The sequence below is a fragment of the Megascapheus bottae genome, chromosome 14 (genome assembly GCF_031878675.1).
Source record: "Megascapheus bottae isolate mThoBot1 chromosome 14, mThoBot2.hap1, whole genome shotgun sequence".
NCBI classification, from domain to species: domain Eukaryota; kingdom Metazoa; phylum Chordata; class Mammalia; order Rodentia; family Geomyidae; genus Megascapheus; species Megascapheus bottae.
This window is the reverse complement of record NC_143522.1, coordinates 24,926,465-24,954,227: the sequence shown is the minus strand read 5'-3', so window position 1 is coordinate 24,954,227 and position 27,763 is coordinate 24,926,465. Positions and strand designations below refer to the sequence as shown.

At 47.6% G+C, this 27,763-nt stretch overlaps 1 protein-coding gene across 4 annotated transcripts in view; it reads left to right on the top strand.

Annotated features, from left to right (window-relative positions):
* Itpk1 (inositol-tetrakisphosphate 1-kinase) overlaps positions 1–27,763 on the top strand; it is a 165,751-nt gene that overhangs the window by 60,394 nt on the left and 77,594 nt on the right. For all 4 annotated transcript variants that reach the window (XM_090344733.1, XM_090344734.1, XM_090344732.1 and 1 more), the window contains one exon: positions 6,923–6,947. Coding sequence is in view for 2 of the 4 variants with exons in the window: in XM_090344732.1 (XP_090200858.1) it covers positions 6,923–6,947 (25 nt within the window). In the remaining 2 variants the exon portion in view is untranslated. The remainder of the gene's footprint in view (positions 1–6,922; positions 6,948–27,763) is intronic.

Below are 27,763 nucleotides of genomic sequence, written 5' to 3'. Positions count from 1 at the left end.
ACTGAATCTAGTGGGAGGCTCTGCTGTAACACCCTGTGGCCCCTGCTCCATGCCCCTTGCGGCATGTGAGGCCCTCAGAAGGCCAAGAACAAAGGATGCTTTGTCCTGCAGAGACATTGAGGAGGACGAGGGGCTGATGCTGGGTCACTCGAGGCCTTCGGAGCAGCATGCCCTGAGCACATCAGGGTGAAAGAGGAGGACCTGTTCCCCACCAGGAAGCCCCCCGTCCTTGGGAGACCTCGTGGGCATCTGGGTTGTAATGCCTCAGGCCTTGCCCTCTCTCTACAGGCCAGGAAAGCAAGGAGATAACTCAGGACCCTCTTTACACACATTGTCACTGGATGCACACTGTTATTCAGAGTGTCTGAGCCAGGCCTCAAATGGCTGGGGTGAGGATGTGCCTGGCACCCTACTGCATCACCACCTGCTTCCTCTTCCTCCTCTGCCATTAGCTCTGGCAGCAGGTGCAGCTGGTTCCTTGCCCTCACCGCAGGAGGGCGCCTATGCTTCTGGCCTTTCCCTTGGCTAGGAATTGGGGTGGGGGTGGGGTCTGGCCTGCTCTCCCCTTCCCACCGCATGCCTGGACAGTGGGAGAGTCCCCATTTCCCCAGTGGCTTTTTTCTGCTGTGGCCAGCTCCAAGCTGCAGGGGTGGTGGCTGGGACTTGCATGTCCTGGGCCATTCTTGAACTCTAGGTCCCTTTACTGTTCGGTGGCTGTGGTGTTGATTCTGACTATGCCCTGAGTTTAGCTGTCCGGAGGGTGACCGCATCCCCTTCTCTTATTCTCTCTTATAGCTCACAGGCATGCACAGCTATCTAGGAAGGCTTGAAAGTTCATACCCATTTTACAGATGTGACAGTAGGGGCCCAGCAACACACCCAGGCCTGCTGCTGATGTTCATGAGCCCTGAGCCTCTTTTGCCCTGCTCCACTGTGTGGAGGCCTGTATTGATGGAACCCCTTACCCGAGTGTCTTGCTTTGGCCTTCCACATGCCACATTGACTGGCAGTATGTCCGGCCTTTGGTGTCGGGCCATGGATACCTGTTTTGAGTTGCATGTCCCCTGTTTCTCCTTCTGCCCTTGGTCCTTTTTATGGGACTCCTTTGTCATCTTTGCTTCAGTACCAGGCCATGCACCTAGTAGAACTAGTCATCTTTAGGAAGTGGCAGTGCCTGGGACTTTGAGCATGTCATTTAGCCACCAGTGGTAGACACCAGCTTGAGCTGGCTGCAGTAGAGGTCTGCAGCCACCGAGCTGGAGAGGACTAACTCAGCTCTAGTGCCTGAACTCCTTTAGCAGAGTGCTGCCCTTCCTCTGCTATCAGTAATGCTGTCAGCTCCCCTGACACGGGGAGGATCTGGCCTGGCTTGGTACCATACTCTTCTGTGAAGGGACGTGACATGGTCATTCGTGTGCTCATTCTGGAGTGGGGTGCAGTCCCTTATCTGGGATAGATGAAGGTATTTCCTGAAAGGTAGTGATGTCTGCATCTCCTGATCATCCAGGCACCAGGCTGCGTCCAGAGCCCTCTGGGTGGGGCAAGTGCTATCCTCAGGTGATAGATGGGGAAACTATGGTACCAGGTACAGATGGGCCTGGACCTATGCTTTCCAGTTGGAAACTCATGTCTACTTTCCTGTATATCTCGCAGTGCATTCTCTTCCCCTTGAGCTGTCTGCTAAACTCAGTCCTGGGCTTCTGTCTGCTGCTGGGCCTTGTGGTGGAAGAATGGATTTCTGTATTCTCCCTTTGATGTCCTTGGTTGGGCTTGCTCAGCCTGCTCTTCCTGTCTTTGGCGCACCCTTCCCAGTATCTTGTGTCTCCTTTGCTCCTGCCCAGAGGCCTGGGTGGACTACCTCAGGCATGCCTACTGGATCCTGCTTTTATGCCTAAAGGCCAAGCTCATGCATCAACACCAAGTTTTTGGAATTTCTCTCGTGTCTGGCCGCTCCTTAGCAACACCTGAGTCTCTTCCGAGCCCTTCCCAGACATTCTGAACCACACTCCTCAGGAGTAGACCTCAGGTTAATATTTTTGACAAACTCAAAATTGATTCTTAGGTTTTCTGCCCTGGTGTTTGAGATCCAGTGACCCATGGGAAAGGCTGGGCTTTGCAATGGCATTCCAGGTCAGTGAGGCCTGCCTAGCCTTGTCATCTATCCGGTATCTCACTGCCTGCCTGCCTGCCTGCCTGCCCTGCAGTGGCCCTTAGGCTCCTGTGTCCCACACATAGGAGGTGGGGCACTTTCATGAGATTACTCTTTAAACTTTCTTGCCCAGATCTTCAGTGGAGCTCTGATGGCAAGTGCTGGTCCTCTCCCTGGAAGGAGCAATCACCTTATGAAATTCTCCATCCCCTAGGTACTCTGTCCTTGGACTTCTAGGTCCTTCCATCATTTGTGATAGCTTTTGGAAAGCCAAGTTTATGAGTGTGGGGTAGACCTCTGCCCAGACTCACTGACTCACTGTTCATTAAGAATATGAACATAGTCAGGTACTAGTTTATGAGTGTGGGGTAGACCTCTGCCCAGACTCACTGACTCACTGTTCATTAAGAATATGAACATAGTCAGGTACCAGTGATCCTGGCTACTCTGGAGGCTGAGATCTGAGGACTGTAGTTCAAACCAGCCAGGGCAGGAAAGTCCGTCAGACTGTTATCTCCAATTAACCACTAGAAACATGGAAAAATTGTGGCTGAGATTTTTCTTTTCTTTTTTTTTTTTTTTGCCAGTCCTGGGCTTGAGCTCAGTGAGATTCTTATCTCTAATAAACTACCAGAAAAGCCATAAATAGAGCTGTGGCTCAAGTGGTTGAGAGTTATTCTTGAGCAATAGAAGCCAAGACCCTGCGTTATTTTAATCAAGGCTAGAGCTCTACCATTTTGAGCAATAGTGCCGCTTCTGGTTTCCTAATGATTAATTGGAGTCTCATGGAACTACTCAGGAGGCTGAGATCTGGGGATCATGGTTCAAAGCCAGCCCAGGCACTAAAGTCCGTGAAACTTTTATTTCCATTTGATCACCAGAAAACTGGAAGTGGTGCTGTGGCTCAAGGAGTAGGACAGTAGCCTTGAGATGAGGAATTCAGGGACAATGCCCAGGCCCTGAGTTCAAGTCCCACAACCGACAAAAAAAAACAAAACAAAAAAAAACCCAAGGACTTTCCTGCTTGGGCTAGCTTCAGACTGCAATAATCAGATCTCAGCTTCCTGAGTAGCTAGGATTATAGGTTTGAGCCACTGATGCCTGGCTAAACTTTAACTTTCTTCCTTTCTTTTCTTTTTTCTGTTTTTTTTTTTTTTTTTCCAATCCTGGGGCTTGAACTCAGGGCCTGAGCACTGTCCTTGGACACTTTTTGCTCTGCCACTTGAGCTACAGCACCACTTCTGGCTTTTTCTATATATGTGGTATTGAGGAATTGAACCTGGGTCTTCGTGCATGCTAGCCAAGCACTCTACCACTAGGCCAAACTCCCTGCCCTAAACTTCAACTTTCATTGTTAGTTTTTCTATAGTGTTGGAAGATATCTGCCCCCCCCATAGATGACTTCATACTCGCCTTTCCCTCTGTCAGCAGCTGTGTAGCCACAGTTAATACTTCAGTCTTGCCCTTCTAGTCTGCTTCCCAAGGATCTGCCCATGGTCTCCGCTGTGTCTCTATCATGATGGTCCTGGTCCCACAATGGGGGTTTCTTCAGCTCCCTCTTGAACTCAGCTTGGAAGCTGGCCTGCCTGCCTGCCTGCCCGCCCGCCTGCCCGCCCGCCCGCCTCTCTTTTTGAGACAGCACTTCCCTATGTAGAGTAGGTTGGCTTCATGCTGGAGATTCTGTTGGCACACAGCCAATTGTGTGCCAAGATTACAGTTGTGTACTACCATACCAGACTATGGAAGGTTTTCTTAATAAACCTTGAACTCTCTTCTGCTTTGCTTCCTTCATCAATTGTATTCATTTTCTGTTGAGCACTAGAAAAGCAGCTAACTAGAGTGTTAGAGATTGTTTAAAACTCTATTAGAAGTATGTTTTTCTAGTTTTTGAGAATGTTTTGTCACATGGGACAGAACTCAAAGACACAGTGAGAGGGAAGACTTTGCCCCTTAGCAGCTCTTGCCCTTCACCCAAGGCTGCTGTGGTCATTTTCTTGTAGCACATCACATCCATTGTGTATATAAACCCAACAGTGTCCTGCATTCTGTCCTCTACACAGCCTTGAATACAGCATGTTGGGATGGGCGCCTTAATCTTTGCAGTTCCTTGGAGATAGCCTCATGGGCTGGTGGAGAGCTTCTTCCCTCTTTCCCTCCTTCCTCCTCCCCCCTCCCTCTTCCTGCTCCTGCTCCTCCTCCTCCTCCTCCTCCTCCTCCTCCTCCTCCTCCTCTCACTGTTCCTTTGATAACATATGGTTTGTTAATGATACCTCTTGGGGACAGGTTGTTTGTTCCCAATCTTTCCCAACCACAAGCAGTGGCAGCTGACACCCCTAGGGCCTGAAGTCTTGCATGTTTGAGTGTGGGGGTTGTGGAATTGGGATTTCCATGAGAGACAGCTAGTTAGTCACTTAACAACCAGCTCTCTTTACTTTTTCTGTCCCTTTGGAGTCATGGTTTTCTTTCCGACCTTTGTACTTATGGCAGGATTTCGGGAGCTGGGCTTTGAGACTGTAAGGTCACTGGTCCTGTCGTTCTGCAGAAGGTCCTAGGGAACAGGAAATGAGCCTGAGGTAGTAGTGGTGTGCCCAGGATTCCGTTGCTAAAGGGGATGTGCTTTCCACTGGCCCCAGCCCTGCTCTCCCTCATTATACAGAGGCCCTGGAGGCAAGAGATGGAGCTTATCCTGCTGGGGGTCCAGCAAGTGCTACACCTGGCTGTGAACATGGAATGGGTGGGCGTCAGGGCCAGCTCCTGGCTTCCCAAGTTCCCCGAGCCTCTGAGTAGTGGTAAACTCACCCCTACTTCAGTCCCCCCTCTACTGTCGAGTCAGAAGGCAGCGAAGGGTTACTGAGTCCCTTTCCCTCTAGTTGCAGTTTATTCTGCTTCTAAACTCTTGAGTTAGAGTTCTTGGGGGCCCAGCTTCTCTTAAGATATCTGCCACCATTTCTCTAGATGACATTGTTGTTTTCTTACTTTACATGTTACATCTGTTTTCAATGCCGGAGACCTGGTGGGGGTTATTCCGTCTCTTTCTTCCATAGGACTTGGATGAGTAAACTGTTGCCCAATGGAAAGTGACCACAGTTGGCTTGGTAATGAGAACCATGGGCTGGGATAATGTGGATGTGGGTAGGCTTTTCCTAGTGGGAAACTGAGGCCTAGAAGCCTGGGGAAACTGGCTCACCTGGTGTGAGTCACACACACACCACATCCATCCATGCCTTGCCCTCCCACTGTAGAAGTACATTCTGCCCTTTGGGTTTAAACTTCTACCCTAGAGCCAACTGGGTAGGGAATTCAAGCTGACCACTTACAGTCCCTTACTCTGCGAGCTGGGGCAAGCGAGTTCCCTGTCCCGCTTTGAGGATGGAGAATGAGGTGGGTCCCTGAGGTTATCCACAGGTACTCAGGAATGCTGCAGGTTCCTGGTGATGCTACTGTCCCCTTGCTGTGGGCTGTAGTGGCCCAGGGTTGTGCTGTGGTGTCTGACTTAACCCTTCTGCAGTCACGGTTGCAGAAGATATTGGCTGCCGTTCCTTCAGAAACTGCCTGTGAGGGCATGATTGCATCCATCACAGTGGTTCTGCACTGAGCTCCTCAGTATGCAAGGCTCCATTGTGGCCTGGGAGAAGGCTGGCTGGGTACTTTCCACAGTGGACACTGCCAGCTCCTGTGGGCAGCCTTTGTGAAGATCCACTGCTTGCCAGTTTCAGAAGCCCTTGATGAGGGAGCTGTAAACATAAGAAATGTAAATGTGACCTCAGCTTCAGGGGTCATGCAGGGGCCTGCCTCTGTGTCCACCTCCTCCCTGAGGCCTTCACCCCTGAGAGGGTCCCAGACTGACTGCTGTATTTGTTGTGCTTTCTGAGTGCTGCTGGGTCCAGCAAATTTTCTCTGTGTCTCCATTTCCCAGCAGCCATGTATGAGAATTTGTGTGCTTGCTGGATGGGCATCAGAATACACACACGCTAAACTTGCTCCAAGTAGCTGGGTTGAGTAAACTGCAGGCCCTGAGCTTGTCTGGTCCCAGCTTTCTCCGAGCATGTCAGAGGTGCACTGTGTGTTGTCTCTGGATCCTGGCCACCCTGCCCAGTTGTGTCCATATGACAGAACAAAGGGCTGGACAGTGAGCCCACATTCTTAGGATGCTGTGTGGGTGAGTATGTGTGTGTGTGTGGGGGAGGAATCTGTTACCAGGGAGGCTTCCCCAAAGTGGCCCACCTTGGTTGAGGTGTGAGGGCTAGGTGATGAGAAGGCATGCAGGCAAGGGGCAAGGCAGCCCTATGTGTGTCTGGCAGGCTGAGGTGTTGGACCTGAAGTGTGGGGCTTTGGTACCAGTAGTTGAGGTGAACAGGAGTCAGGCATCATTCTGGGTTCAGCGGTCAGCAACTGTTGGGCTGGCCAGTCTAGTACTTGGCTGTGAGGGGCCTCCCCTAGGGCTATAGGGGATAATGGTTGTCAGCCCTGCCAACGCTCTTACAAGTAACTTTCAGAGTCTCTTCTAGGCTGTGGGTCATGAGGGGGTTCGAATACAGGGTTCCATGGAGGTATCTGGGGTTGAGGGAAAGGTTGGCTAGCCACTTCCCACAGTGGGTCTTCTTACACTTGAAATGAGATCCTTCTGGGGACAGTGACAGGAGAGGCATGGCTGTCAGTTGGCTGTCCTCATGAAAGCTCTCCTCAGAATCATGCTGATTGTAGTAAAAGTTCTGCAAAGGCTGCTTCCTACCTTCTGGAGTAATGCTTGTTGTTTTTTGTTTTTCTCCACAGGAAACGAGGGATAGAGGTCGTGCAGGTGAGTACAGACCACTTCCTTTCTTTGCCATTTATTGGTGGAGTGACTCAGGGCTTGCTTGCTCTTCTTGTGCGGTGCATCTTTCTTCCCCCCCCCACCCCCCCCTCCTCTCCTCCCCTGGGCAGTTTTCTTTTGTTACCTGACTTTGTGGCATTGCCTGTTTGGGGATGGAACTGGGAAGGGGAAGTTGGGAGTCTTGGACTGGGGTTGGGAAAAGTGAAGGGACTACAGCTACTCAGCCAGGTGTCTGTTCTACTCCCTGTGCTACCTCAGTTCTCAACCAGACTGTGGTCAAGTGCTGATAGACTAGAGAAAGAAGGATGGCTGAAGGAGAGCGGAGAAGGGAGAGATCGAGGAACAAATGGGTAGGAATATGGAGCAGTGCTCCTAGGTACAGGGCAGGGCCTCTGGTTCTGAGGTAGATTGATGGGCCCTGACACCAGCCATCTCAGGAAAGCCAGGAGGGGGGGATCACTAGAGGAGCCTGAATACTTGCCTGGCTGTCTCACTAGCCACGTTTGCCCTTGGTTGTGACTCATGAGGGATAGCGAGACATTTTTCTTCACATAGATAGAGAAAACGCTCAGCCTGTTGCGTCACCCTGTGGTCTGTCACCCTGCTGTCTCTGTCCAGTGAGCCTTTCTGTCTATGTACTGGTCTGGCCTGCCTTCCCCTCACCTTGTAAACCACATTGCTTGCATCTCTAAATGCTGGTGAGGGCTGCGGAGTTGCTGGACCCCCAGCAGACATCACTATGGAGTTTTTGGAATGCCTGCTTAGAGCTCTTGAAATCCACTTTTGTTAACCCCAGGCCACCCCATTCCTGGCAGGTCCAGACCCAGGAGCTGGCAGAGGCCCAGATCTGACTGTGCTCCAAGGACCTTTCATGTACAGTGTGTAGGTGGACCAGGAACCTGATGCCATTGTTTTTAGAGTGGGCCAGGCAGTAGAAGCATTCAGAAATCTCTGTAGTTAGGAATGTTCATTTTGATGGTGACTTGGAAGAGGAAGAGGTGGCTAAGGACCTAAAGCCAACTAGATGCTTTCCTCTCTCTAGCTCTAAAAATAAAACCTGTGGCAGTGCTACTCTGGGCACCTCCTTCTGGCACCCATGAGTGCTGGTAGCACTTAAAAATTTTAAGGCATTGAGAAAGACTGACTAGAAATTGGCAGCTAAATCACTTGGCTGGATTTTCAAAATCAGCTGGGCTTCTGTATACCAGATCCTAGGCAGTGGGCCCCGGGAGGCCAGGCATGGGTTTGCCCTGGATAGGTGAGTAAGAGGCTGAGGTGAGCTAGGCACCTGGTCCTGTCCTATCCTACATAGCTCCCTGCTGAGGTGGCTGAGGTGTGTTCTTTGTAGAGATGTGGAAGCTGAGGTTCAGGGTGGCATCAGTTATGTTGAATGGCTGATGAAGTGGGGGTTGCGTTTAGGCCTGTTCTGCCAATCTTACTGCATTACTAGATGCTTTCCTGCTTTGCCTTCCTGGCCTTGGCTACTTTCTAAGAGGATTCTGGGGCTGAGTGAAGACATAAACTTATAAGGCCTTAGAGAGATCCTGTCTGTGGCCAGGTCATTTTTTCTCCCACAGTTCAGTGGCAACACTGTGACAGTATCAGCGTTGGCCATTTATGGGGACTACAGTGTTCTTGTAGTTTCCTTTCAGAGGACATCAGTGTGTAACTTTTCCCAGGTGGGGATGGGAGCACATTTAAAAATTGGGGACCTTGGGCCGGGAGTTTGGCCTAGTGGTAGAGTGCTTGCCTAGCATGCACGAAGACCCGGGTTCAATTCCTCGGTACCACATACATAGAAAAAAGCCGGAAGTGGTGCTAAGGCTCAAGAGGTAGAGTGCTAGCCTTGAGAAAGTCCAAGGACAGTGCTCAGGCCCTGAGCCCAAGCCCAGGACTGGCAAAAAAAAAAAAAAAAAAAAAAAAAAAATTGGGGACCTACAACTTTGTTATGTTTCCACAGCTGCGAATAGAGCTTGTAAACTGTCCTCCCCTGTGGTCCCTGCCCTGCTTCCCACATCACCCTTCCCTCCACCTCCATGGCACAGTGGGCCTGGTGAGGAGCAGCAGTGCTGCCTTAGCTCAGGTTCTAGCTGCATGACTTGGTGCCCATTGCCTGAGCGCTTGGCACTCAGTCCTGCCCATTTGCACACTGGGATAACTGTCGTGCTTGCTTGACCGCTGGATTATCATGACGACTGAGTTTGGGTAACAGGGTTGGCACTGGGCCTGGCACATAGAGGCTGATGATCTGAGCATCACACACTCTCAGCCACTCTGGGCAGACGGAGCCTCAGTGCAGGACCATACGACACCAAGCCCTCCCACCGCCCGTGGAGAGGGCTGGTTGATATAATCCTGAGCAGGGGAAGTATCTCTATTCATGTTCTTAAAGGAAAGTGAAAGAGGACCTGACAAGTTGTAAAGTGCTCTCACATTAAAATTGACTTTTGGATGGATGCAGTTGCTCATGCCTTTAATCCTAGCTAAAGAACTGGCGATCAGGAGGTCAGACTGGAGGCAAGTCTAGACAAAAAGTCTTTTGTTTTGTTTTGTTCTCCTTTTTAAAAATTGCTTTAAAAAATGTTTTAATTTTGCTGGGTGCTGCAGCTCACGCCTTTAATCCTAGCTACTCAGGAGGCTGAAATCTGAGGATCACAGTTCAAAGCCAGCCCAGGTACTAAAGACCGTGAGATTCTTATCTCGAAGTAACCATTAGAAAATGGGAAGTGGCACTGTGGCTCAAAGGGTAGGGCAGGGCCAGGAGTTTGGCCTAGTGGTAGAGTGCCTGCCTAGCATGCACGAAGACCTGGGTTCGATTCCTTGGTACCACATACATAGAAAAGGCCATAACTGGTTTTGTAGCTCAAGTGGTAGAACACTAACCTTGAGAAAAGCCCAAGGACAGTGCTCAGGCCCCGACTTCAGTCCAAAGGATTGGCAAAAAAAAAAAAAAAGGGTAGGACAGTAGCCCTGAGTTGAAGAGCTCAAGGATGGTGCCCAGGCCAGAGTTCAAGCCCCATGACCAACCAAAAAAAATTATTATAAAGATAATGTCCAGAGGGGTTGCAATTAAATATGTAAGGTAGTGAATACATTTCTTTGTTTCTTTTTCTTTCTTTTTTTGGGGGGGAGGGCGTCTACCTCTTCTGGCTTTTTCTCTGTATGTGGTACTGAGGAATCAAACCCAGGGTTTTATGCATGCTAGGCAAGCATTCTGTACCACCAGCCATGCTCCCAGCCCCTTAGCATCATCTTATATGGTCATATGTCATAGCTGTTGAGCTATTGTGATCTTCTAGGAGTGTCCTAGACATATACTAGTTATTACAAATGAGGTGCCCTTCAGTAGATTAGTGAATCAAGAATATGTGATACACACACACACACACACACACACACACACACACACACACACAATTTAATTCTATGCTTTTATCAGGAAGAATGACATCATTCCATTTGTAAGAAAATGGGAAGACTTGGAAAAGTCATATTAAGTGAAGTAAGCCAGACCCAAAGAAACAGACTTCATGGCTTCCCTCATTTAAAATTGTTATTATAAAGGTGATGTACGGAGAGGTTCAGTTACATAAATCTGGTAGAGTACATTTCTTTTTGGACAGTGTCACTCTTTCTCTTGCTGTTTTCCAGTTTTTCCCTCCCATCCCCACCCACAAGTTACATAGTTCATTAAAAAAAAATCTTTTATTCTTATGATAAAGATGATGTATAGAGGGATCATGGGTAAATAAGTCAGGTAAAGAGGACATTTCTGCTCAGCACCAGTGGCTCACACCTGTAACCCTAGCTACTCAGGAGGCTAAGATCTGAGGATTGTGGTTTGAAGCCAGCCTGGGCAGGAAAGTCAGTAAGAAACATTTTTTTTTGGGGGGGGCATTCCTGGAGCTTGAACTCAGGACCTGGGCACTGTCCTTGGACACTTTTGCTCAAGTCTAGTGCTATGTCACTTGAGCCATAGTGCCACATCCGGCTTTTTCTAGGTAAGTGGTACCAAGGAATCGAACCCAGGGCTTTGTGCATGCTAGGCAAGCACTCTTACTACTAGGCCATGCTCCTTGCCCTGTCAGTAAGACTCTTGTGTCCAATTAACCACCAGAAAACTGAAGGTGGCATTGTGGCTTAAAGTGCTAGAGTACTGGCCTTGAGCACAAAAAGCTCAGGGACAGCACCCTGGCCCTGAGTTCAAGCCTCTGACTGACAAAAAAAAGTACATTACTTTTTGAATAGTATCACCCTTTCCTTGTTTTCTCCAGTTTTCCCCTCTATCCCCACCCATAAGTTATATAGTTCATTTTCAACATAATGTCTATCACTGCTGCATTTGTTCACACTTTTTGTACTCAAGACTAGGGCTCTACCACTTGAGCCACAGTGAGATAAGAGTCTCACAGACTTGCCTGCCTGGGCTGGCTTTAAACTGCAGGTCCTCAGATCTCAGCCTCCTGAGTAGTTAGGCTTACAGGCATGAGCTGCTAGAGCTCAGCTGATGGAAAAGTTTGTTGTTGTTGTTGTTTTAATTCTATTTTATTGTCGGGGTAATATGTAGAGTGGTTACAGTTACATTTGTCAGGTAGTGGGTACATTACTTCTTGAAGATTGACACCCCTTTCCATGTCCCCCCCCAATTTCCTTCCCCCCTCCCCATCATCTTGTTTTTCTCCTTCCTTGTTTAAAATAAGCAAACTAACTTGCATACAATATACTAAGTACCAAAGTCAGATACAGTAACAATATGTGATAACCATGAGGGGGGGAAAAAGAAAAAAGAAGTAACTTCACATAGAACAACAATCACAAAGATAAACCTCTTGTTTACATATCCTGGAGTTCATTTTGCTTAGTCTCATCCTATATGGCATATGCACATAGCTTTTCAGCTATTATGATCCTCTGCTAGGAGAATCCTGGATGTGTACTTTTTATTACAAATGAGGGAAACCATGGAGCCTGTTTCTTTGGATCTGGCTTTCTTTACTTAATATGTTTTTCCAAGTCTTGAAGAAAAATGTTTCATTTTTGTTTGTTTGTTTGTTTGTTTTGCCAGTCCTAGGCTTGAGCTCAGGGCCTGAGCACTGTCCTTGAACTATTCTCAAGGCTAGAGCTCTACCACTTGTGCCTCAGCACCACTTCCAGTTTTTTTATAACTTATGTATGTGGTTACTGAGAAATTGAACCCAGGTCTTTGTGCATGCTAGGCTAGCACTCTACCCCTAGGCCAGGGTTCAGACTTCAGTATTGCCACATTCATATACATGAATTTCCTTGTCTCAGTGGAATAGTAGAATAATCAGTTAAGACTTTGGACATAATATACTCTATAAAATACTCTACAATAGGACAAACATCTCTGAGGGAATTTCATTGGAAATTAGAGTCCAAGGAAGAAAAAGGAACAGTGTTCAATTTACAACTGTCAAAGGAAAGCCTGATTATGTAAGTTTAAAATGGATAATGGTGGATTTCAGGTCACTGTGGTATTTAGATTTCATTGGACCCATTTAAAAGAGAAAGAGTAACAGTTTTCTTTTAAAATGTTAATATTTATAATACGTTAGAAATTACATCCTCTGCAAGTATTTAAACTTCAGATGAGAAATTTTAGATGTCAGATTGAAAATGTGCACATAGACACAGTTTTAAACATTTATTTTGAAGATTGGTTTGAAGGTTGTTTACATCTTAGAACTGGGTACCTCCTTGGAAAGGGACAGCAGTGGGCATGGCTTTCCGGCTGTCAAGAGTCCCACTGGGGCTGGGCCAGGCCTGTGTATCTCCTGAGACCCGCCTTCCCAGGTTTCCTTAAGGACAGACTTGGCTGCTCAGGAGGGAGAAGCTGTAGGTGAGCTCAGTCCAGGACACTTCAAGAGAGGTTCTGCTTTGTGTTCAGGGCTGGGCCCGGCTGGAGGATGGAGGAGTGTGAACAGAGTTGTAAGACAACTTGGCTCTGCACAGCAACCCCCTCCTGCCAGGTGCAGGTGTTGGATCTATTTAGGTGCTCTTGTCTGTCTGTGGCATCTGCAGTGCACCACCAGTGGTCCCAGTGGGCAAGGACACTGGCATGAAAGTGTGGAAGGCATTCACTCCATTTGGTCAATCCAAGGCTCCTCAGGGAAGGTGGTAATGAGCCTGATTGGACAGGACCAGCTTAAGAGGCAGGGTCCAAGCCCACAGGTCCATTGCAAGTGCCACCCACTCCCAGGCCTTTCAGCTTCTAATACAACTCAAGGCTGAAATGAAGTGCTTTGCCCAGCACAGTCCCTCCCTCCACCCAGCGAGTCCTTACTGGACTGCATCAGTCTGGTCTGACCTGTGGGGAAGGTCAGGAGAGGTGTTCCCCCCTTCCCAGAGAGCCCCTGCATGGAGTGGAGGAAGACCCCCAAAATAGCATGCCCATTTCAGTTGAGTAGTTGGAAAATTCCTTGAATTCTAGCCCTGCCCTGGTGTTTCTTATGCTTCCTTCCCCAGCTATTTTCAAAGATCAGGAAGAAAGAGAAGGCTGTTAGCATAAGAGGCTTGGGGTTTTATTTTAAAATGCAAATGAGTAAGCCACAAGCTGATTATAGATTTGTGCCTTCCTTCTAGATTACTGGAGAATTCAGACATTATAAAACCCAGTCTTGAGAGCTGCTGCCATTTCTCAGGCAGATAGGAAAGGAAATTAGCTTTTCCAGACTGCAGGAGACAAGTGCCAGGCCTTGCTGTGGTCTTTCTAGAGGGGTCACTTGGCTGAGATACTGTCTTTCTTCCTGTATGTTCTTTCTGTCCGTGGATGCATACCTTCATCAAAGCACCATGTTGTATCCTATGTGCCTTTTCTAGTGTATGAGTGTCCACACATAGCCAGTGTCACTTGTACTGTCAGTGTCAGTTCAGGAGGCCATGCTGCACTGGGCTCTCTCCCCATTCAGTCACATCAACCTATGTGATTCTGACTAAAAGATTAGGACTAAACCTTGCTCTTGACTTGTGAGTGGGGCATTTGGAGAAGAGTGGGAGTGCCTGGAAATGGGACTGCCTCTGTCTAATTCCTGTCTCCGATGGGAGAGGAGGACAGTGTTGAGCTGGTCAGAGCTGGGCGCTGGGCTTCTGCAATCTGTGACTTGTTAAAAGCCTGGGTGAATCCACTGTCTGAGGAGCCATTGCTGCCTGTTCTTCCATAGCCAGGGTCATTCTAGCGGGAGGCAATGAGCATGGCAGATGTGTGTACTCACTGTGCTCTGGGACCTTCTCCAAGCTTTGTGCATGCTAGCTAACTGAATCCTCACAGCAGCCCAGCATGGCTTTTGATGGCTCTCTTTAAAAGAACTGGCTTTATGAATGCTTTCACTTTGCAGGTGAGAAAATCTAATAGGGGAGTATTTACTCCATCCCACAGGAGGCAGGCAGTTGAGCCAGCACACTGGCTCAGTGTCCTTCTCTTTTTATAGTATTATTAATTATTATCCAAGATGGTGTTTTGCCATGTAATCCAGGCTGGCTTCAAACCTGCTTACCTGACCCAGGCTTCTGAATGCTCCAATTTCAGATATAGGCCACTGTGTCTAACAAATTGATACTCTGTGTGTACACCTGTGTATGTGTGTGTGCACATGTAACTGGGGCTTGAATTTTGTTATCCCATGGCTTTTTTGCTCTTACTGCTTGAGCCACAGCTCCACTTCTGGCTTTTGGTGATTAATTGAAAATGAGTCTCACAGAGTTTGGTGCCTGGGATGACTTCAAATCACGATTCTCAGCTTCCTGAGTAGGATTACAGGTATGAGGTGCTGGTGTCCTATACTGTGTGTGTGTGTGTGTGTGTGTGTGTGTGTGTATGTGTATGTGTATGTGTGTGTGTGTGTGTGTACGTGTGTGTGTGTGTGCGTCTGTCCTGAGGCTTGAGCTCAGGGCCTAGGTGCTCTCCTTGAGCTATCGTGCTCAAAGCTAGCGTTCTACCATTTGAGCCACAACTCCTCATCTGGCTTTTTGGTAGTCATTTGTAGATAAGAGTTTCATGACTTTTCTGCTGGCTTTGAACCTTGATCCTTAGTTTTTAGCCTCATGAGTAGCTAGGATTATAGGTGTGAGCCACCAGTGCCCAGTTCCTAATACCATTTTTTTTTTTTTTTGCCAGTCCTGGGCTTGAGCTCAGGGCCTGAGCACTGTCCTTGGACTTTCGCAAGGCTAGAACTCTACCACTTAAGCCTCAGCACCACTTCTGGCTTTTTTTCTATATATGTGGTACCTAGGAATTGAACCCGGGTCTTCGTGCATGTTAGGCAAGCACTCTACCACTAGGCCAAACTCACAGCCCTAATACCATTTTTTTAAAAATATATTTTTATTGTAATTAATAGAAGGGTTACATGATATTTGCCAGATAAATGGTGCATTAATTCCCACACATTGATACCCTTTCACATGTCGTGGTCCCCATTTCCCTTCCCCCTCCCCCACCCTTCATCTTGTTTTCCCCCATTCCCTATCCAATTTCAGATAACCAAATTCAAATATATCCAATATATCAGGTAACAAAGTGAGATAGTGTAACAATATGATAACCAAGGGACAGTAAAAGTGATGAGAGATAACATAGTACCTTAAGAACAATAATCATTAATTATATGGCTTATGTTTACATCATATTTTAAATGACAAGTTTAACAAACAATTGTTCAAGGAGGGAATCTCTAATTACATTCTTTGGGACTTAGTCTTTAGAACTTAATCAAAATTAGGCTAACGGTTTGTATGTCATAGAAACATATCAATTTATGAAATAAAACATTACGATTATGGAGTCATAGGTTTTTTTGTCTATATAGTTATGTTTGTATTTCCATTACCATGTCCATTGCTTTGGGTATGCAGTTATTGAGTCCTCGCTCTTGTACACTTTGGATTTAATAACCGCACCTAATACCATTTTTAATTGGCAAAATTATATGCATTTGTGAGATAAAAACATTTTGGTGTTATGTGTGCCGTGTGGAATGATTTAAACTACTGTCTATCACCTCCTTTCTGACTTTTTATGTGTTAGGACATTTAGACATTTATTTCCTTTAGTTGATATTCTGATCAACTATAGTCTTCCTGCTTTTCAGTAGCGCTCTAAACTTAACTCCTTCTGTGCCTGGAGCATCTTAGTCTTTCTGGACTGGCTTCTACTGCTGAATGAGTTGCTTCCAGAAGGGCTTGTTGTCACACAGGCCCATATTGCCACAGGGGCTCCTGTGCCAGGATGCATGGTGGTAACCCTTTCTTGGAGGGATCCAAGAAACCTCGAGCAGTTGGTTCCTGTCACAGAGAACCTATCCTGGATACTCCCCACATGCGTTCCCTCTCAGCACCCTGAGCAGGGAGGGCTTTAGTGTCCATGATGGGCCTGCTCTCCACATCCCCTGTCCTACAGCTGGCTATCCTCTTGTTCTACCTGATGGAACGCCATTGATTGGTCTCAACCAGTGTCACGATCACTGGCTCCTTGAAGGCCTCTTTCCCCTGTTTCCATGTGTAACCTAGGAGGCACGCACGCCCTCATCTCATAGTGTCTTCTCATGTATCGGGGCAGGTCTTCCCTGCCCTTCTGCATTAGCTCCATAGGACTGCTTTTCTGAGGTGGAGGCATCCTGGTATATGTTCTGGCACACAGAAGCATCTTACCAAGAAATATTTGGAAATCATCAGAAAGTAATTGAGAGTTACAGAAATATGTGCATTGGATAAGTTCCCCATCATCTCATTTCCAAAGTAACTGCTTAGTTACCCTCTCTCAATTTCCTATGCCCATCTAACCTAGTCTTGCTTCTTCCTTCTCATCAGTTCTTATGTAGAATGGTGGGGATACATACAGCTACACATCTCTAGCTTCTCTAGATTATAATACCCAACACACCACAAAGGCTGTTTAAGAAATGACAAGAAAAAGTCTGTGTATGTTCTGTGTAGATGCTGGTTTTTTTTTTTCTTTAAAAAAAAAAAACAACACTTTTTTTGTTTGCTTGCTTTTGGTTGTGGAGCTTAAATTCAGCTTGGGGACTTTCCCTGAGCTCTTCAAAGTTCAAGGCTAGTGCTTTACCACTTTTTTTTCCCTGTCCATTCTGGGGCATGAACTCAGGGCCTGAGCACTGTCCTTGGGCTTTCTCAACCACTTGAGCCACAGCACCACTTTTGACTTTTTCCTCCTCCTTCTCCTCCTCTTCCTCCTGCTCTTCCTGCTCCTGTTCCTCCTCCTCCTCCTCCTCCTCCTCTTCTTTTTTTTTTTTTTTTGCCAGTTCTGGGGCTTGAACTCAGGACCTGGGCACTGTCCTTAGACGCTTTTTGCTCAAGGCTGATGCTCTGCCACTTGAGACACTGCACCAGTTCCAGCTTTTTCTGTGTATGTGGTTCCAGAGAATCGAACCCAGGGCTTCATGCATGCTAGGCGAGCACGCCACCACTAGGCCAAACTTCTGTCCCTGGTTCTACCACTTTGAGCCACAGCGCCATTTCTGATTTTGTGGTGGTTAATTGGCAATAAGAGTCTCATGGACTTTCATGCCTGGAATGGCTTTGAACCTCACCCTTCTGAGTAGCTAGTATTACCAGGTGTGAGCCACTGACACCCAGCCTTCTTTCAAATATTTTTTTTTTTTTTTTGCCAGTCCTGGGCTTGAGCTCAGGGCCTGAGCACTGTCCTTGGACTTTCTCAAGGCTAGAGCTCTACCACTTGAGCCTCAGCACCACTTCCGGCTTTTTTTTCTATGTATGTGGTACCAAGGAATCGAACCTGGGTCTTCATGCATGCTAGGCAAGCACTTTAACCACTGGGCCAAACTCCTGGCCCCTCTTTCAAATATTTTAAGTGGGGTTAGCTGATCCATGGATATAGATGTGGAAGCTACAGCTATCTTTTTTTTTTTTTAAGATTTTATTAACACTGATTTTTTTACATGATATTTCAAATGTCAGTTTTAACGAACAAGTATTCAAGAATGGAATCTCTGTATGCAATCACTGTACATAAATTTAAAGACAAAATTAAAATTAAGCTGAGCATTTGTATGTTGTAGATACATATTGATCTATATATTAATATGTCTATAGAATATATATCCCATCATAGATTTATATGTCTATATAGTTATATTTCTATCTCCAAGGTCATGTCAGTGACCTTGAGTACCCAAGTATTGAGTCATCACTCTTGTACTGTTTGGATCTAATATCCACATATCAAGGAGACCATGCACCTTTTGTTCCTTTGGTCTTGGCGTATCTCACTCAACATGTTTCGCTCTAGATTCATCCACTTCCCAGTGAATGCCATAATTTTATTTTGTCTGGTGGCTGTATAGAATTCCTTTGTATGTACCACATTTTTTGTATCCATTCATCTGTAGTGGGGCATCTGGGTTGTTTCCATCTCTTGGCTATTGTGAATAGTGCAGAAGCCAGTTGTCTTTATGACCTGGAAATCACTTCTTTTATTCTTCAGAGGTACTGACTTGTCTGGTAATTTGCTATTTGTTTTCAGGGAAGAACAAATTGCTTCCATTAGGTTTGTAGTCTAGGATATACTAGCTTTTTAGCGTCTGTATGCTTCATTTTTATTTCATTTTACTTTTAAAAATTACATTTTATTATATTGTAAGTAGTTGTACAAAGGGGTTACCATTCAATGTATCAGTTTATAAGTACAGTACATCTTGATTGATATTACCCTTTTTATCCTTTTCCCCCCATCCTTTCCAAACCATCCTCTCCCTTTGTATGCCCTACTTTTTTTTTTTTTGCCAGTCCCAGGGCTTGAACTCAGGGCCTAAGCACTGTCTTTGGGCTTTCTCAAGGCTAAAGTTCTACCACTTGAGCCACAGCACCACTTCCAGCTTTTTTTTTTTTAATGTATGTGGTATGGAGGAATGGAAGCCTGGTCTTCCTGCTTGCTAGGAAAGTACTCTACCACTAGGCCAAATTCCCAGCCCCTATTTACTAAAATGGAAGTAGATTAAGTCAAGGGTTAAAATAACATCTCTCCTGTAGGGGTGCTTTAGGGCAGTCCTGAGCTACCTGGAAGCCAAAGTGTATGGGGAAATGAAATGATTTGAAGTAGTATATTAAGGCCCCTGGAGGTAGAGTAAAAACCATGGAAAGGCTGGTTTGTTGCCTGTATTGAAGAACCTTATTAATGTCACAAATAGTAAGTCTTTTCACAGTAGATGCAGAATAGTGACATGAGCACCTGTTTTGAATATCTCTCTGTCTCTTCCTTTCCCTCTCCCTTGAACTCAGAGCCTGGGCACTGAGTTTTTTCAAGGCTAGTCTTTTCGATGTATGTGGTACCGAGGAATTTGTGCCTGCTAGCCAAGACTCTACCACTAGGTCCCACTCCCAGCCCCTGTACTGAGTCTCTTGCTTAGGCTTTGGCTTTGGTGTGCGAGACTGTCCTGGTCCCAGCTCTGTCTTCCTTTGCTGGCAGCACCTGTTCTATAACACTTTATACTCCTGTAGCTCCTCTGGGAGGAGGACTGGCACAATTTGTAGCCAGCTGGAATAATAGTAGCCTAAATTTAAAAAAATATGTATATTTCTCTGGTGTCACAGATGCTCAGTGTAGGCAATGGAAGGCTGATGTGCGGTTCTGAAATGTGTGGCCCTCTCTCTGACTCTGCCCTGCTACTGCTCTCCACACTGGCCTTTGTGCTCCAGGTTACCTCCTTGCTCCTGCTGCTACCAGGGCTGCAGCCAGAATGCTCAAGGAGGCCATGTGGGAGTAGGCTGGCATTGGATATACATCTCACCTAGTAGCTTCCCTAGATGACAGTCTACTGTGCCTGGGTCCCAACCAAGCCACATCTGGCACCAGCAGGCAGAATTTTTTCTGTTCATTGGGCACGTTGTCACCTTGCACAACCTCTGAATTCTATTACTGAGGATGGAGAAGGGGGGAGGGGGGATAAGGCTGTGTTGAGCCATGGGCGCAGCTCACTCACTTGCTCCTGTGGGTCTGTTTTGTTGTCTATGGAGTGGAAATAAGGCACCTGGTATCCCAGAGTTGTAAAGATTCAGTGGAGCAGGTGAGGAATGGCGCAGAGCCTGGAAAGGCAGTACTAAGGATAGCTCTCTTCAGTAGTACTTGCGTGTGCCATAAACCGTGCTGTGTAGTTACACACTTTTCGTGGGGAAGGAGGCCAGGAAGTTTTGTACGTGTTTTACCTGAAGCAGGCCTGACTATGGGTACTTCTACTGTGGCCTCAATGGTATTGAGGCCTGCATCTTGGTCTCCTCTCTGGGACTTGGTAGCCTGGGGCTCTCTCCTGCATCAAGGGGTGGGACACTGCAGGACCTGCAGTGACCTCTGGGATTGAAGCAGCTTTTGCTCTGATGGAGGTGCATTTTTAGGTATAGGCTGATTTACTCTTCCTCTTTTTAGAGCTGTGTCTAGTCATAGTGGGGTGAAGGCAATGCTAAAAAGTGCTGACCTTGGCCCTGGCTTGATCTCCTCTTTCTCCAGGTCTAGTGTGTTGCTTACTACTGGGTAAGAGGTATCAGGGAACACAGGGCATATCAGTTCACTGCTTTTCCAAAAGGTTTGTGACTCCAGAGCTGTAATTTGGCCAAGTGTGTGTGTGTGTGTGTGTGTGTTTGTGTGTGTGTGTGTGTGTGTGTGTGTGTGTGTGTGTGTGTGTACGTGTGTACGTACGTACGTACGTACGTACGTACGTACATACGTACTGGGACTTGAATTTAGGCCTCATTTTCTTGCTTGGCTTTTTTCTCTACCACTTGAGCTACAGCACCACTTGCAGCTTTTTCTGGGTATGTGTACCAAGAAATTGAAAACCAGGGCTTCTTGCATGCTAGGCAAGGACTTTACCACTAGGCCACACCCCTGGCCCTTCTTCCTTGGGTTTTTCTTTCTTTTTTTTTTTTGGTCATTCCTGGGCTTGAGCTCAGGGCCTGAGCACTGTCCTTGGACTTTCTCAAGGCTAGAGCTCTACCACTTGAGCCTCAGCACCACTTCTGGCTTTTTTTCTATGTGTGTGGTACTGAGGAATGGAACCCGGGTCTTCATGCATGGTAGGCAAATACTCTACCACTAGGCCAAACTCCTAGCCCTCTTCTTCCTTAAATTTTTAACTCTTAGCCATCATTCTACACTTGAGCCACACTTCCATGGCCATGTTTGTGCTGATTAGTAGAGGTAAAATTTTCCTGGATGTGATCTCAGTATCTAGGACTACGGGTGGAAGCCACCTGTGCCTGGCACCCATATCTTTCTTGTTCTCCTTTATTCACCTCCTCCTCTCCTAGGAACCACAGTGACCCCCATCCTACTGTGATCCTGTTTGGCCGTAAGCAGACAGCCCTTTGCAGGTTGCCATGAGACCTGTGCTGCTTCCTGTTTTCCAGCATAGCTGTCTATCCAAGCCTTGCTCTTGTTGAACTTTGTCGGAGGGCTGGAGAGTATACCCTATAAGGAAATCCTGGCTTGCTGTGCCTGGCCCTGCAGCTGTGCCCCAGGAAATCAGCAGTGCTGTGGGGCTCAGCTGGCCTTCTTGGAAGCCACTTGGGGAAGCTTTCAGCAGTCTCATGGGAATGGGGGTTGGCTCAGGTGTCTGGGGAAAATTTTGGGAATCCTGGATCTGTATGAGAAGTAGGTACCCTTGGAGTTCAGGGTTTGGGAGATGCTCATGTAGAAATACCAGGTGCCTTTGGGTGTCATTGGATTGGACCTTCCTGAACTGGCCATATATGGTGAGATTGCGCCTTACTTGTTGGTGCCATGTGAGAGGATTTGGGCTTCCTTAGTGGCATTGGCTTGGCCCTGTGCTTTCTAGTGCGCTAGCTAAGAGCCAGGGTTGGGTTCCAGGGTGGTACAGTGGTAAAGCCAACACCTAAGGCCATAATCAAGCACCTTTGATTATCTCCCCTAAAGGAGATTCCCTTTCCAGAGAATTCAGCCAGCTCCCCATATCCACCCTCACTGAATGCAGTACCTTTGTGCATAGTGCTGCATGTACCACTATCCCTATGCCTATGCATAGGCATGCATACATGCCTATGTGTGCACAGTAGATTTGGAGTCAGGCTGATCTGGCTTTGCACCTGCTTCTGACCTTGTCCAGACCATTCAGTCACTACACTTCAGGCTCGTCCCCACCTGTGTTTGCCCGTGGTCATCAGGTGGATGGGGGGCGGGGGGTGGTGCTAGAGAAGGTGCTGTGCATTCTATAGAGGGCTCAGTGCCATGAGCCACTCTCAGCCATGCTGGCTCTGGAGGCTTGGGAAGCGTTCTAAGAAGACCCATTTTTAGCCTCACAACATCATGCTCCAAAAATGCTTGCATCCAGTTTATTTAACTTTAAGTGAGGCAAATTCTGAAATGGATTGTTTACTGTCCAAGTTGAAATTTTAATTTCTCATAAAATTCCCCACAAATTGCTGTAGTACATTTATATTTATTGAATCTGTCAGGGATGTTTATGGCACTGAAGCCTAGGCTCCCTGTGTTTGTGGGCCGTTGCCATGGAGACACAGATTTGAGGCTCAGAAGGAAGAGGCCCTCCAGGCTCTGAGGCAGCATGGAGGGTTCTGGAATAGGTTCTTGGTGTGAAGAAGCACTGTGGCTGCCACACTATTAGCCAGCTGGACTGGGCTGAGTCGGCATTCTGTTTTAACCTTGCTGGTTGGCTCATTTTGCTCTCCAAGCTCTTCCTACTTCCTGCGTGGTCTGGGAACCAGCAACAGGTGCACCGTGGTGTTCCAGTGAGAACTATAAGCCTCATTTCCTCAGGGACCTTCTGGGCATGGGCAAATTGAAGAAGCCAACACTCATCACATCACCACTAGGTGACCCGGAGAATTTGAATCTACTACCACCCAACCCTGTGATCTTTCTAATTCCTCCCATACCCTTCTGATCTGCCAGTGATGGTCTTTGCCCTCCAACCCTGCCATACATGGCTGTTTCCTGCTTTCCATTGCCAGCCTTTTTGCCTTGGTTCCCTCCTCCTCTTTGGAACTAACTCATGTGATATTTTAGAAGACGCAACTCCTGCCTGGCACCAGTAGCTCATGCCTGTCATCTGGCTACTCAGGAGGCTGAGATCTGAGGATCTGGGCAACCTGGGCCGAAAAGTCCCTGTGAGACTCTCATAGTCAATAAACATCTCATAAAAGCCAGAAGTAGCACTGTGGCTCAAGTCATAGAGAACTAGCCTAGAGCACAAAGAGGCTCAAAGACAGCATCTAGACTCAGAGTTTAAGCCCCAGGATCAGAAGGGGGGGGGGGAAAATGCAACTCCTAAGACACCACCTGAGAAGTTCTTCCTGCTTGCCCAGACCAGGTCGGTTCAGTTTCACCATAGCTCCCATGTAACCTGATCACTTTACCTGCCCTGGCACTGTTTTTCGCTCAGAGTTGGCACTTAGCATTTACAGAATGAAGGGATCTGTGTCCCTGGTACTCAGTTTGTCTTGGGGGTTATAGGATCTGACTCTAGGTGAAGGTGTAGATTCCTACTTGTACTCTATGTGGTACTGATGGGATGGTACAGAGACATACCTTCTGTCCTCTGGACATACCTTCTGTCCTCTGGACATACCTTCTGTCCTCTGGGAGCTTGTTTTTCATATAGCAATGTAGCAGATGTTGGCTGAGGTCTCTGTCAGGAACTGTATAACAGTCTGTATCCTCTATTTACCTGTGTTTGGCTCTTCTCATTCATGCCCATAGCACTCTCCATTTATAGATGAGGTAAACCGGGTCAAACCTCATGGCAACTGACAGACTCATCCACAAGGAAACAAGGAATCTGATGACTACCATGCCAGAGAGGGTGCAGGGCTTGGGTGTGAAAGGGGAGTTAGAAGAATGTTACCTGTGGGCCATTTTTATGTGTGTGCACATGTATGTGTGTGCATGTGTGTGCATGCATGCATGTGTGTGTATGCACATGCCAGTACTAGGGCTTGAATTTAGGGCCTTGTGTCTTGCTTAGATTTTTTTTTTCTAGTCCTGGGGCTTGGGTGCTAGGTACTGTTCTTGAGCTTCTTTTGCTTAGGGCTAGCATTCTACCATTTGAGTCACAGCACCACTTCCAGCCTTTTCTTTTCTGAGTAGTTCATTAGAGATAAGAGTCTCATGGACTTTTTTCTGCCCGAGCTGGCTTTGAACCATGATCCTCAGATCTTACCTTCCTGAGTAACTAGGATTACAGGCATGAGCCACCAACCAACACATGACTTACAGGAGACATTAAAAATAAAATAAATTAATTGATTTTGATAGTACTGAGGACTCTATGCTTATAAACAGGCATGATACTACTTTGAACCATACCTCTTTGATTCATGGCAAAATTGATTAGAAGTTTTATAGAAATCCTGTGTGCTATGCCCCTGGCCCTGATACTTGCATAGCAATGTCCTTAAAGCATATAGTTTTACATTAGGGTTCCTTCATGGTAGTGTACATTCTGTATGCCTGGACAAATGTATGACATTGTGCATGCATACAGTGCCGTACAGAACAGTTTTCTTAGCCTTGAGAATCTTCTTGCTCAGCTCGTTTTAAGTACTTTAAAAAAAAAAGTACTGATAAGAGCAGGCTTATACCTGTAGTCTCAGCCTCTTAAAAGGTGGAGATGGGAGGATTGTGGTCCAAGGCCTGCCTGGACAAGAAGGCATGAGGCCCTATCTGAAAACCTAAAGCAAAAAGGGAGGCATGATGCAAATGGTAAAGCACAAGGCCCTAAGTTCAAACCTCAGCACACATCCCCACCCTTGCCCAACAAATAGAAGAACTGATGGGGTGGCAGGTCCCTTGCTAAGTCCTGAGCACTGGGATACTTGAAGTTCCCATGAGCGTCTGACCGACACGCAGCCAGTGCGGTCACTAGTTTGGATGAGTGCGTGCCGGAACCTCAGTGCTTGCCGTCACACAGGTGGCTGTCCTCAGTCTCTGGACCTGTGGGTTCGTGAAGGGGCTGAGCATTTGCATCTCTTTCTAGTTTCCAGGTGATGTTAATGTTGCTGGGCTGCATCTCCATCTGAAAACTGCTGTTGTTAAAGGGTGGCGGTGAAGGATGTGGTCACATTTTGATGGCCTCCCTCAGAATGCATCCAAAGAGCCTTCAGAGTCCTCAGGGTGTGTGGGAAATGGTGCTGACCCCTCTCTCAGCTTATATCGCTGCTCCCAGTCAGGGACTAACCAGAGCTGCTTCCTGCATTGCCAGCCCTCTGGCAGCCTGGTCTGGAAGGAGGTTAGTGTTAGTGAATGCAGAGTGAGTCAGGAGGTCAGGTGGCACTTCGGGCCCAGTGAATCTCCAATCTCTGGCTTCACTAGAACTCCCTTTGGCTTTCCCACCAAGACAGAGAGCAGTTCTGGGTAAGGATAAACCAGACCAGGCTTCCCTAGCCCCTAATATGGAGCTTGGGACCTTGCACAGAACCAAGGAGTTAGTGGTCCTTGCGGGAGAAGCAGTCATGTGCTCGGCTCTTGGGGTCTCGGGCTTCCTGCTCTTAGCCTGATGCAGTTCCTCCCAAGTTTGTTCTAGCTACAGAAGGTGCTGGAGTGGAATGTGCTAGAATTTTCCATAACAGGTTTCCTGAAGTTGGCAGTAGCTCTTCATACTTTTCTGCTTAACTCATAGAAGTGTGCCTCCCCCCCCCCCCCATGGTGACGGTGGTAGGGACTGGGGAGCTGTTCAGCCTTCTGGTGGAAGGTAAGTGCAGCTGCTGGCAGGCACAGGGTGGCTTCCTAGATATTGCATTAGGGTTGGCGGCAGGGATAGCAAAATTGCTTTCAGCCTTGACACTGTGTGGGAGGCACCCTAGATGTTCCCAGGTGCCTCCCGCCTTTAGGGGTAGGTGGCTGTTTTTGGTGGGTGTTGATCTGGACTCCCCACGTTAGGTTTTATGTCAAGAACATCATCTGTGGTCAGAGATCCTGAGGGCCTCTCGTGCGAGGGTGGAGTCCTGGGATGCCGCTCCCTGTGCCAGTTGTGTGCAGACTGCTGTCTGCATGCCAGGTGTGCAGTGACCCCGACCCACTTGTCAGTGGGGAGTACAGTATGGCTGTCACTGCTGAGCACTTGGCTTGTTCATCAGCATTGGACACAGAATTAAACAAGGTTACCACATCCCAGCCCTTAGGTGCAATCTAAGACTGTCTGTCTCTGGTATTCTTGGAATCTTAGCACCTCTGGGCACTGTGTACACTGTGGAGGCCATGAGTCATTTCCTCACAAGAATTCCTGGGTGTGCCTTTCTTGGTGACCACAGGTTAGGAAGGTCTGCTGAGGACTGTCCTCTGAGTGGTTAATTCTGCCCCACCTGGCCTCAGCTTTCAAGAATTACTCTAGCCAAACCACTCCACTTCTTAGACTTTCTGATTGGGTGAAGGAATTAAAAGAGGAGCCCAAGAGAGCCACAGCAGGTCTGCATAGCATGCCCAAGCGGTGATCAGGACTGCCTGTCTGTTGGTGACCTCTGTGTGTGGGCTTTGCTTCTTCCTTGCTTGTTGTGGACAGGACAAGTTGTTCGGACAGGAAGCTGGCTAGGGAGCTGAGGGCATATTGCTTATTTCTGTGCTGCAAGACAGCAGGGCCTCTGCACAGGAGGCAGTGGGTGCCTTTTTTAGGGCCAACTGGAGAGGAAGGAGATGTTCCCCCCACCCAGGTTTAGTGATGATAGTGCAAGCCCAGTTGTCTTACAGGCTGGTAGCAGGACTCAGAGCAGCGTGATCCCTGGCCTTTCTTTCAGTTTTGCCTCCAGCCCCTGCAGCCCATCCTCCTCTCTCCACTGTCCACTGGCCACTTCTATTTAAGGCAGGGAGTGCACTTCTTCCAGCCTGCTGTCCCAGGAAAGCCATTTCTCACAGGGTGCTTTCTGACCAGGTGAGGCAGGAGTCTGGGCCCTGTCCCTTCCAGCAGGAGGGTTTGTCTATCCCCACATCCACCCCAGCGGGTGTAAGGTATTTTTGAAGTACCCGGGCATGGAGGAGCAAGTGTCTGTGGCATACCCTCTTCCTCCAAACCTGTTTCTCTCCTATTCTTTTGGATACACCTCCCCCATCTCTGACCTTAATAGCCAGCCCAGGGGCTGTGGCCTTCCACACACTCTCTCCTTTGTTTCTAGATCATGAGACTTCTCTTCCATTTCTAGCCTCCCATTACAGGAGTTCTGTCCCCTTTCTCTTCTTCTGGGCCTCTAGCTGGTGCTCAGTCCCTGGGCTCTCGTCTCTGGGCACTCTGCCTCCCTTCTTGCTCCCTTCCTGCTGTTCTTGTCTGCAGGTAGAGGTGAGCTCTAGAGAGGGCTTTGCCCAGCCTTTTGCAGTTTGCCCTGTCACGAGCAACCTCCTGTCTTTCCCCAGAAGTCTCCTAACAATGCTGGCTCTGCCCTGCATACACTGCTTAATCCACATAGGGAGGCCACATCCATACTTAGACCTGCCAGCTGCTTTCCTTGTCTCCCCTGGGCTGTGCCATTTTCTTCACTCCTTCTGCATGTTTCAGACCTGAGATCCACCTGTCTCCTTCTTACCTGTGCACTACCTGCAGTGAACCTGACATAGGAGGGCTTGAGAGATGAGTTTTGTGAACTATTGAGTTGACCCAAGGCCAACATAGAAGCACCAGAAATGTAGGAGTTTTTTTTTTTTGTCAGTTGTGGGGGTTGAACTCTGGGGCTGGGCACTGTCCCTGAGCTCTTCAGCTCAAGGCTACCATCCTAACCCTTGAGACACAACACCACTTCCAGTTGTTTAGTGGATAATTGGAGATGAGTCTCATGGACTTTAGTGCCTTGGCTGGCTT